General features: G+C 36.5%; 1 protein-coding gene across 1 annotated transcript; it reads right to left on the reverse strand.

Annotated features, from left to right (window-relative positions):
* Positions 1-1463: 1463 nt before the first annotated feature.
* LOC103698258 (choline transporter protein 1-like) lies at positions 1464-11254 on the reverse strand. Its single transcript, XM_008780252.4, has 10 exons — positions 10942-11254; positions 9489-9847; positions 8795-8940; positions 8186-8369; positions 6880-6953; positions 6690-6803; positions 6031-6387; positions 4389-4649; positions 2916-3143; positions 1464-1858 (listed from the first exon to the last, which is right to left on the reverse strand). Exons 1-10 carry the CDS (start codon positions 11142-11144, stop codon positions 1667-1669), a joined length of 2118 nt encoding a protein of 705 aa, XP_008778474.2. The 5' UTR covers positions 11145-11254; the 3' UTR covers positions 1464-1666.
* Positions 11255-12077: the final 823 nt, after the last annotated feature.

Raw genomic sequence — 12077 nt, forward strand, 5'->3', positions numbered from 1 at the left:
TGTTTCATGTTTGATTGGAATTTTCACAAAATAGATGAAAAAATGACTTCCGGCTCGAAATTAAAACATTTTTTTAAAAAATATTCTTTAGTTTTTAAAAATAATGGAATAAAATATTTCTTTTTATTAAAGGCATCATAGATATTTTATATAATTTTTTTAAAAAATATATGCTCACCTAAATATAGAGAATTTTGAAATGTACCACCTTTTTTAGAATCAACTACTTTCCTAACCATCAACCCAAACATCAACTTTTCAAAAAAAAAATAATATTATTTTTTTTAACGAGCCAAACGAATCTCTTGTAATAATAAAATACTTGAGATCTCACACGACAACGAGACCAAGGATCTCAAGTCAAGGAGTTCAAGCGTTTCTTGAAGAAGGCAAAGAAGGTGGTGGGGAGAACACGCAAGCGGGGCTGGAAACAGGTCCAAAAGCTTGCGGAGCGACGGCCTTCTTTCCTCGCTAGAGCTCATTAATTTTTACCGTACTTTCCTTCGGAAGATTCTTTTCATGCAAACAATCACTCGATTGATTCAACTAATGTAAGCCTCCATTATTTCATTTTATTTATTTATTTATTTGGTTGGATCAATTGTTTCTCCTTCAATCGGCTCTGCTTTTCAGATATATCACCGACTTTCAAGGGTCTGATTCCATTAAAATAATAGTATTAGTTTTAACAACAAATATACACACATACATGCATATGTACACAACACATATATTTATGCATATATTAGTTTTAAGAATGAATCCATGTCCATACTATGTATGCACATACATACATTCATACTTACGCAGTACACATATCCATCCCTCTAATTCATACATCCGCCATCATGTTTCCCGCACTGATACGGTGCAATAAATAATTGAGTCTTTTCATATTTCGATACGTAATAAAAACTGAATAATTATAGCTTCAGTTTCATGCAACAACCTGGTAGGTCACAGCTATAACCCACGTATCATCCCTAGTATAACATTCCTAAACTTTATGCCGTAACTTTATCCCTAGTATCATCCCTAGTATAATCTATATACACTAGAAAACTAATAGAAAGATATTATTTGAATTCCTTAATCCTATACAAATACCCAATACCTTTTAACAAATAACCAGTGTCAAACTAAACACACACCAATACGGTCCTCATATACTCTCCTTATTTGAACTCTGACGTCCTCGTTAGACAAGAGATCTAAATCCATTCAAATTCAATCACATACACGACGATCAGCTCATGATCAACTCAAATAAACCGATACTGTAATATCCCCTAAGCTGTATACAGTATAGGCCGGATCTACTCTCATACCATTTGTCACGGCTCAAAATCTCATTCAAAAAAGCTCGTTGAAAGATATTATTTAGATTTCTTAATGTTGCATAAGGAGGAATCTCACTAAAAAGCTTCCTTAGGAACAAAAAGTGATTGTAACAGGTAAACAAATTGTCGAGGAATCATCTTTACTTCTGCATCACTGATTTCAATGCATGAAATTAATAGACAAGCATGGAATTTAGCATAAGAAGGTGAACTTCCACAACAACCAGCAAAACAGAAAAATGAGCGGAAGACACCAGGAAGAGGGATGATGCATTCACTTTTAAATTGCTGATCTGAGAAACATAACAAGAAAAACATACATGTGCTCAAGGTCCCTGGGTTAGCCTCTGCATTTCGCCTTGGCCATCCAGCGTTTCCATGAGAAGTGGAGGTGCATATTGTGCGGCCCCTTGATGCTCTTCTGCATCTTGGCAAAAGGAGAGGATGATAGTGTCGATCGACATCTCCACAACTGCAAAGAAGAGGGTTGCAACTACGTAACCAAGGCCCCAGCACACCTACAAGAGCAGCATAGACATTTTGTTTAGGCCTTCTGTATAGTAAAACACATTAAAAGAGAGAGCATATTTATTGCAAACTGTCATAAAAGCCGGCAGAATGTAATCCATGTGGATGTTTTGGCCACCAGAGTAATTGCAGAAGGTGCAAGAGTCATTTGAACGTCCCCTCCTCAATAACAGAACTCATGACAATGGGTATAAGTATTGTTAATTGGCCTGTCTTTGCTGCATGAATTCAACTCGCCTAAGTCGCAATCCAAGCCACTGATAATTACCTAGGAGATAACTTGTTCCTAGTGGAAATTGTTCAGTATCTCCACGTCAGATTCTAAAAGAACCGAACATCATGTCATTAGAAGTCTTGTCCACTTTAATTTCTTCCATTTCAACTTCTCTATTTTAATACGTTTTGAAGGATTTGATCTAGAATCCGCCATGAGAAAAGGTGTTCATTACAAAAAGTCTCCTTGATTTTATCAATCTCTGAAAAGTCATAAATGCCTCATCCATTTTTTGGCTACAAACTAGCGTTCATCCTTGCCAAACTTATTTTAATGACGAGCAAACAATGCCCAAAAAATAGCTTTTTAGCTCCACCAGCTTGCTTGATTGACTTCCCTCTTCATTGTTTTTATCTTGCATTCCTACTTTTTTGTCTGTTATGTATTATGAGGTACAAGTAAGTTAACATGCTTTCCAAGAGGACATCCAAGTTAAGATGTAAAAGAATCTGTCACATATGTTAGTGCTTCAATTGTAGAACTTGCTTCCCAAAATTTTTATCCAATTCCATGTCCAGTCATCCATTCCTTAAATAATAAATCTTACCTTCACATAGAGACCCCCAGCAAACCTCTGTTAGTTTTTACACAAGTGAAGTATTTTAATCTAGCCTAGTTTTAGAGCATCAACTTATTGCACTCAGAAGATTCTAAAGTCAATCTCTACTGTCTGCAGATATAAATTTCAAAAGAAACAGCGACACCTTTTAGATTCAGATCAAAAGATGGAGAAGGAAAGACGAATTGCTATAAATGGAATTTGAGAGCATTACCAGAACAGGGAACAAAGGAGATGAAATCTTGTTGTGGGCAGATTTGTATTTGTGAGTGTCCAACATGAGGAATGCAAATAGTGCACAGAAGAGGCTGACACACAACTTCCCAAGAAAAAGAATAACATCTCCAATGACATTTACTTTTCCTATGCGCAATATATTATTCATAATTAGACCTGTAGCAATTGCAGACGCTTTGCAGAACCCTTTGCCGGTTATAGCAATCTGTGTGAAACAAGCAAAATTGTCAGTCACAGTGCATGCAAAGAGTCACTAATGCATAAACTCACATTTATTCTTCTTGATATGAATATATTATTATTGTCATCACATAAATTTCAGTATCTACGCAAATTAACTTCTGATAATCCACCAATCAAATCTTCCTTAATCTTTCATCTTTTTTTGATGGGTAAGGTTTACAATTTTTAAAAAGCAAAAGGACATTTACAATTATCGGAAATGACATGGTTGAGTGTTGCTAAAGAATATCTTCTTGCCTCATTCCAGCCTTTCAAACTTATCCACTAAACGTTCTGCAACTCTAGAGGCACAGGTAAAGCTTATGGCCACAACTTGATGAATTGAATGAGAAAAACCATTGAAAAATTTTAATTATGTTTTAACTGAAAAATTCTCTTAAATAGAACTCTTAGCAAAATCAAGCAGTGTGATTTTTTTCTTCAGCAGAGTCTCAGTAAGCTGAGAGAAACATATTTTTTGGAACTCAGTAAAATAGCAAACCTGGTATAGATTGTCTTCATTATACTCAATATTCCATATCAAAAAAAATTGTTAACATGTTACTGGATCAACAATCATAATTAACTAAGAAGCTTCAAACATCAAAAGGTTTACCATCCAGGATTATACTGTTTTCTAGTTACTCTATCATTACAAACAGGTCTGCCAGCTTAATTCAACATATAACACACCCTTCACTAATACTTGAACTCATTCAATATGGTAGGTCTTTAAGAGTTTCTTAGATTGGCCGAAGGCTCGCCATTGTTGCATTATATATGTAATGTGTTATTCAGGCATGGAGATATTATTGCCTCCAAGTTGCATTATCCAATTAAACTTATGTGTTCTTTTTTTCTTCTCTACATTACATAACTAAAGACTGACCATTGCTTTTGGGACAAGAGGTTGTGCAATCCTAAAATACAGTGTTAACAATGGACCTGAAAAGTCAGTTGATACTTACAGAACATGCATAGGAAAATCAAATGCAACAATACTTATCCAAAGCTCTAATCATTCACATGTTTTGCACCCAGCAAAACCTCAGCATATATTAACGAGATGAGGGGGGAGGGAGAGAGAGAGAGAGAGAGAGAGAGAGAGAGAGAGAGAGAAGATTTCAGGTTTTCTTTTGAAAAGAAGATGACAGATCTTCGGGAAAGAAGATGAGCAAATTTGTATCTATGCATCAGATGTAAATTGCAAGTTTAATCAGACACTTACCATGATATATGCATTCCGATTAGCAGACTTGATGGTCCAATCAATGCACCCTAGGCAGCACTGAGAAGAAGAGGACATCATTTTTCCCATTAGGCTCACAGGAGAACTGTCAGCAAGTTTTAACCTGCGGCGGAGTGACTCTAGTATAAACCGAATCCATTCAACAATGGATACAATCAGTGAACCAAGAGCCACAGATCCAAGACTATAACGCAAGAGCCGCTTCAGAGAAGAAAATACAGGGAGAAATGGAATCTCCTGCTGCATTCAACATAATACCAGCCATTCAGTCAAAAAGGAAAACAAGAGAATTTCCTCTTAAAAAGTCTAAAGGAAAAGTTAAGATTCTAAGATTTACAGAATGCACCAGACATTTCTTTTCCATGTTGTCTTCCTTACCATATATCCAATGTTTGGAAATAAAATGAATCATAATATTTTGAAGATACATCGGATGTCCATGTCCTTCACGAATAGGAAGCAGAAAAACCCTCTAGAAATAATTTTGGCCATCCAGATTGTAAAGGTGGTAATTTATGACCCGGCCCATCAACTCCGCCCGTGAATGACCGCTTTAAGCAGGTTTGGGTTTGACATAAACGGATTGGATCGTAAATAGGTTAACCTGTCTAAACCTATTTATTAAATGAGATGGGTTCGGGTTTACACCTTTGACCCGTTTAACCTGTTTTGACCCGTTTAATAATTGAGTTGGGTCATAACTTGACCCGTTTAACCTATTTGAAAAACTTGTTTGACCTATTTGAAACTTGCTTAACCAATTTCCGACCTATTTAACTCGACCCATTTAACCTGTTTAAATCTATTTAATGGGACATCTAACCTGTTTAATTCGTTTAACCTATTTAATAAATGGGTTATGTGGGTCGGCTCGGGTTACCTGTTTAATAAACAGGTCGGATGCATATTTGAAATTTTGATATGTTTAATAAACATGTTGGGTTTGGGTTGATGAAGTTTTGACTCGACCCACATCCAACTCGACTTGTATCTGATCCGACCCGACCCGACCCGATTGCCACCCCTACCAAATAGGCATGGTTTTGATATTAGGCTAGTTATCATCATCATGTCCGCTTGTTTAATGAACAATGATAGAATTAAGCATCAACATATGGTCTAGACTTAGGGATATAAATTGTGTAGCAATCCTTATAAGTAGATATTATTAATGAAGGTAAGACTTCCCCACCTACAATTGAGTTACATCCTGTAAATTAAGAAAACCTACAATATCAAGAAAATCAAAGGCGTCCTGAAACTCTTTGCCCATGTAACAAAGTCAAAATAATTAACCAACCATTAAGAAGCTCATATGTGAACTGATTTCAATCTCAGATATCAGGAAAGTACTCACATAATCAAGTTTCAAAAGCCAAAGCCATGTTTACTAAATTCTCAAATACTGATTGAAGAAATCAAAGTGACTTGTTTAATACTTTCAGTTTGGAGAAACCTCCAGTGTGCATACAAAGTTCAGTAGCAGTTTTGGCAAAAACACATCCAATCGAGTTTTTTAAGTCTGTAAAATTTTCCAACTTCACATGATGCACCAGTGAGTCTATATATATCTATGTGAGACTTTAGATTCGTACAGCTTTCAGGTACATAATTTGCTTACTGAAATTTCACTATGAGCCCAGTAGTAAGATGCAACTGATCCAGCAATAACAGTTGAAGAGCATGCAATGATGAACTGCGTTGCCCAGTAACATCCAACTAGGTGAAAAAGGATGGAGATACCAATATGAGGGGTGTAATGGATGCTGTAGCCACAACAACTGTCACAATTCACTCTGTTGGACTTCAGGTCATATGAACAGCAATTGGCATTACAATCATTTCTGAGTATCTGACCAGAACTGAAAAGATGGAGTGCAGCAGAAAGCCAGAACATATAGAAGATTGCAAGGATAAAATATGGCAAAATTGGGAAAATTATCAGAGCCTGAACTTCGCCTATAACCTTTGCAGCAACCTGCATACAGATTATGTTAGCCATTAAGTCACAAAACCGGACTAAACTTCTTTGACAGACATGGAGAAGCTACTGACAAATAATGCAGTTCTTTGACAGAAATTATCAAGTCAACTAGGTATCCATGTTTCACAATTTCTTGATTTACAAATTTGGAAAAAAAATAACTGAATTCCCACAGAGAGCATTCATGTTTTCAGCTACATATATTTGTGCCAATTTTAGTAAACATAATAAGGCTGTATATGTGCTCCTGTGGTAAGTGGTATCACATTTACCACCTGGTTTACATGCATGCTTACCTTCAGAACAGATGTTGCTATGAGAATACGGCGGATGATGGCTATTGAAGAGAGGAATGTGACAATCATTACAATCGTCATAAGAACAGCTACAGCACGAATGTGATTTATTTCCTGGAGTAAATTCAGGTAGTAAGCCAAATGAAAGCAAGATTTTGCTTAGGAATTGTGCTTAACAATAAAAACTTACCCTCCCACTTATGTTGACATATGGATCACTTACACCAATGACAACTGATATGGGATCATGTCCAATCCATCCAGCTATTAATTCATATAATATGAAAACATGAAATGGTTAATAAGAAGCAACTATTAATTCATATAACATGCATCTCTTAAAATAAATACTCAATCAGGAAACTATCATTCAAAATGAAATTATGCCAAAATATCTTACTATGGGTGATGAGTAAAAGCAGTTAAATTTTCACTATGGCCTAGTGTATTGCTGCTTCATTGATCATTTGCTCATAAGGTATCTTAGCTTGATAACAATTACTGGTCTAGGAAGCAGAAAATGCATGTGGTCGAGACCAAACTGAACTATCTATGGGCTAAGCAAACAGAATAGTTAGGCCAATTAATAAGTCGTATTGTCAAACTATTTGCAACATGATAAATCTAGATTCAACTTTAGATAGTCTTGCACTCGGTGATGTTTCATGATGCTTGATACTTGGAAAGGCAAAATTTACATATTCATTCTACTTTACATTGTGTCCCTCAAAGTTGATGATGAAGATCTCTTATCTCAACATTTGTGCTTGGAGCATGATCAGCATACTTGGCCTCAAAGTCTAAATTTAAGAGGAGGGATGACAACCAACTTATTTAACAAACACCATTACTTTGCACCACATCAAGGAAGGATGAAAAGATTGATTCGTTGATTGTATAAAAAGCATTTGCTGGAGACAATGACTGTGGGAGAGATGTTATTCAGCTTGGTGTGTGATTTACAACATCGAGTCCGACAAAATGATACGATTAGGTAGGATGATCAAATGACATTTCCAAGGCTCTTCCCTGCCAATTTCCTCAGCTTCTAAGAAACCTAGTGTAAGTCGAACCCCCCAATGTACATGCCTGGGGCCTAGAGAAACTTTATAAAACAGTTTATTTAGTGACTCAAGTTTTCAAACAGCTTTATTTTTGTTCTAGGAGTTATTCTACTGACAAGGTATTCTGTAGTTAATAATGAACATATTATTTGATGATTATGTGTGCCTTGCATGTATACTACATGATCTATAGAAAAAAAAAAAATTCTATGACTTCTCATAGAATGCGAAAACTGTCTAACATCATCAAATAGATGAACAGATGTATTTTTGATTTTTCAAGATAAATTATAGGACCTGATTGTCACTTATTGGAACATTACTGGCATTTGCACCAAAGATATTAGATACATATCAGATGTAAAGTAGCCATTCACTCTGTAAAAAAAATAATTATAAAAGAAAAAAGAATTTGGAACAAGCATATCTGACCTTTTGTGTAGTAAAACATTGTAACAGATACTATAAGGGCATTGAAGAGAATCACTGTTATCCATGTCATTCCAGCAACAAAGTGGCGAATCATTAATAGCCAGATCACGGATAAAAATAGTGGCAAGATTCCTCCACAAACAATCAACACAGGCCATGCCTTTCCAATATCTGCCACGTATCTCTGCAGATCATGCAAAAGTGCATGAGTGAAGTGTTTTTTTTTTTTTTTAATGATAACGTTCAAAGTGAATGAAGATAAGCATGCAATTTATATGTTCAGAAAAGTCATGTCAGGTTCACCTTACAAAGGCTTGTGAGACACCATGAAATGTCTATCATGCAGTTTGCAAGAATCAGCTTTGACTTAGATTCTAGAATGAGCTTTTGACAGCATTCCATGAGTATTCTTTTTAAAGAAAAAATGGCTACAAAGTTATTTCTGTTTATCTCAAATGACTTGCCGGATTTCAATTGAAACTGACTTAGCAAGGACATTTAACCAAGTTATTTATTGAAACTGACAGATGAGAGAGCAAAAGCACAAAAATAGGTACTGCTTGAACACAATATATATTTTGGTTATAATTCCCTAAACAGGTAGCAAACCTTTAAGACAGCAGATGGAGAATTGATTGCTCTGTGAATAGTCTTATCTATTAGCATGTTCTCCTCAATGGTAGCACCACCCATCTGCAGCCAATGCTTCAAAGAAATGTTGGATGCACGTGCTATGAATTGGCAGCTCCAGTAAACTGAAAAGATACAAAGAACAGAACATTAATCAAGTATTCCGCAGAAAACTGAGATGAAGATCAGAATTTGAAATGGATGCGTGAGAGGTAGGACTTCATGCATCTTCAGTTGGTGCATACAAATGGAAAGAAAAATATATGACCTTCATTTCACTCATTTTACATTATGTTAGAAAAATGAGGATAACTGATATTTCCCATTGAATGCCAGATGGAAGAAAACCATGCAGATATTTCAAAATCATTTTTCTACAATGCATAATATTGCATATAGTCTTGGATGAACCGTGCTGTTCTTAACTCGACAAATACCACTACAAAAAGGTAGATCTTTTTTCTAGGATTCTTTTCCATGAAGCACATGTTTGCATTTTAAAAAAAAAATCACAGAACCAAAAGGAACTAGCCAGTTCTATGGGAAGCAATTCTGAGAGGAAACAAGTTGATCAATGCATTTCTTTAGTCATGTCCCTTCTAAATCTTAGATTTTCAGAATGCAGAACCATTTTTTAGTTCTGCTTCAGGTTATATAATACTTGGTCACTTACCATTTACACTCGGAAATATTATAGGGTAACATGGACCTTGGAGTTGGAGAGAACTATTCCTCATCTCCGGCGTGAGAAACTCAAAATAATCATAGTTCCTGTCAATCCAGTCATCCACTGAGAGGTGAATGTCACCCTCTGGATAATCACAAATGTAGTTGAGGCCATCTTCGGAAGGAATGGGACATTCCATCAAGCAGATACTCTTAGCATCAGCCAGACTGAACTGGCTACTCTTCAAACCACTTTGGTAGACCTGGTTGGGATTCAGCCAATACCTAACCTCCAGTTCACGTAAATCTGGGTCAGCATGTTTGTTGCCACAAACATTTCCTTTGTAGTCCAGTCCATATGTGAGCCTGCACAAGATGTTTGCCTTTGATTAATCAACCAATCAACAACAAAAAGCGACTGTCAGAAAGACTTACAGTCTAAAAACAAAGAACAAGCTTAAGAAAAATCATGTACACATTTTAAACAACAAATTTATTTTATTCTTTCCTTTTTTGATTAGTGATAAAGAAATAGTCACAGAAATGAGAAAAAAGAGAAAATTCTCTTCCCATGATTTGACCAATTGAAAGGTGCAAAAGAACTAAAGGAAAATCTTAAGGGCATAAACTATGAAAAATAAATCTTGTTGATCAATACCGGATTTTCTCGACTGCTGCAGCAAAATTTGAAAAAAAAAAAAAAAAGAAGTTCTGTAGTGCTCAATGGTCAAAATAAGCCAAAACCTTGAGAAGAGGAAACGAAGCAGCAATTATCCTAATCAACACTAATAAAATGCGTCTGCACCATAATCCAAGCATCTACCATGAAAATGGGGTCACAAATGTAGGACAAATATAAACCAAGAAGGCTATGGCACCAAATAAACACAGTCTTTATAAAAATTGTGTGATTGCTCCATATGTATGTAGCCTCGTGCCATAGTTCGAAATCCAAACAGTGGGAATAGATTAAAGGGTTTCACCAAGTCATTATTCCAGAAGCTCACATCGTTTTGGCACTCAGATTTACTCGTTACATAACCAAACAAAAGTCATTACCTCAGGACCAGAACAGGCAAAAATCCACTTGAATCCCTAATAAATCAAGTAAGACCGGTACTAAATACTCACATGTTTCAATCTTTCTAACATAATCGTGCAGACAAGCCATCTAAGAACAACCCCAGTAAGAAAACACCCTCCCATAAGCTCGTTACAAACACTAAACGCGACAAACAGAACCCTTTTCCTCCCATCTTAGGCTATATTCTCCTCGAGTTAGAAAAATTCTTCCAAAGAATGCAGTACCTTGGTCGTATATAAGTTGACACTCTCAAAAAGGAAACATCCGAGCATCCAAAAGCAGCAATTTGACCATACAAGGAAGACCCATTCGAGGGCTTTGGGTTTGGATTGAAAAGATGAAAGGGGGAAGGGATAAGCACGACTAATATTAGTACCGAAGTGGGTTTCCTTGGTTGAATCCGAAGCTGGAGTTGACGATCATGGCCACCCAGAAGGCGATGAAGATGGCGAGGAACACCAAATCCCTGCACTTCCTGTTCTTCCTTATGATCCCGCCTCCCATCTCGCCGTCGCTTCCGCCGCCGCCGCCTCCCGCCGTCGGGCACTTCCCTATGATCGCCCCCAGCGGCCCCCCCATTTCCCCGCTTTCTCTTCCTCTAAAGCACGAGAAAGAGAGAGTGTGTAAACTGAAAGCGAGAGTGAGAGTGGGGAGCTGGGATTGGTGGGGAGAAGGGAGAGCAGCTTCGTCTGGTGTTCGTGAAGAATAGTTTTATTTTGGAAAAGACGAAGGCCTTTGCTTCTAAATGTCCCTTTTTTTTATGGATGTGCTCCTAAATGTCCCTTTTTATTATTTCTTGTCTTGTTACGTAGAAGTGGTTAGTTATATTGTGCGAAAGGTATAATATAAGGAAAAAGTATGGGCTCTTGCGAAAAGTTGAGACAGGGGCTTTGGAAAGCAAGGTATTTTTTTTTTTTTGCTCCAAAAAAAAAGCAAGGTATTCACTAAGTAATTCTAAATCTTCTATTAGATCGCTTTTAAGAATCCGTGTCGTCTTGCTTTACTCGGGACAGAATTTGGTCCTGCTCTTTGACTCGGGATCATGATCGAGGTGAGAAAACTCGGTCGTGTGACTCACAACATAAGTCAGAGAATGAACATTCGACTAACTACTACAATTGTTATTTGTCATCCTATAATTGTTATTTGGGACAAAAACTAAAGCTTTACTAGGTAAATAATGACTAACTTTTCTACTATAAATGGTGAATAACAAGTTTTGAGGGAACCCATTTCGAATGATATTGACATAATTGAATCCCTAGGTGATATTGAGGTGTCCATGTTCGCATATTCATGCAATGCATATGATTTCGAGACTCATTAAATTATCTTAAGTCGATATAATTAAATAGTTGAGATCATATCGATCCTTAATCGATGTTCGATGAATTTTCATATGCTGATGGCCAAGATTTGGGTTTATTCCAAGTTCGATGCTCTCTAGGCATTTGATCATCCATTATAATCCACCAGTCATGTGGTACTGAAGATGCCCTAGGCCAGTGCATG

Source organism: Phoenix dactylifera, chromosome 18 (genome assembly GCF_009389715.1).
Source record: "Phoenix dactylifera cultivar Barhee BC4 chromosome 18, palm_55x_up_171113_PBpolish2nd_filt_p, whole genome shotgun sequence".
Taxonomy (NCBI): domain Eukaryota; kingdom Viridiplantae; phylum Streptophyta; class Magnoliopsida; order Arecales; family Arecaceae; genus Phoenix; species Phoenix dactylifera.

What these genes read in the sequence shown, in the direction of transcription:
- LOC103698258 (XM_008780252.4), bottom strand. Translation starts at nt 11,144, where the DNA reads ATGGGGGGGCCGCTGGGGGCGATCATAGGGAAGTGCCCGACGGCGGGA. An exon ending in CTCCATCTGCTGTCTTAAAG is followed by an intron (nt 8,370 to 8,794) that starts GTTTGCTACCTG and finishes CATGATCTGCAG; the next exon opens with AGATACGTGGCAGATATTGG. An exon ending in CTCCTTTGTTCCCTGTTCTG is followed by an intron (nt 1,859 to 2,915) that starts GTAATGCTCTCA and finishes CTGCTCTTGTAG; the next exon opens with GTGTGCTGGGGCCTTGGTTA.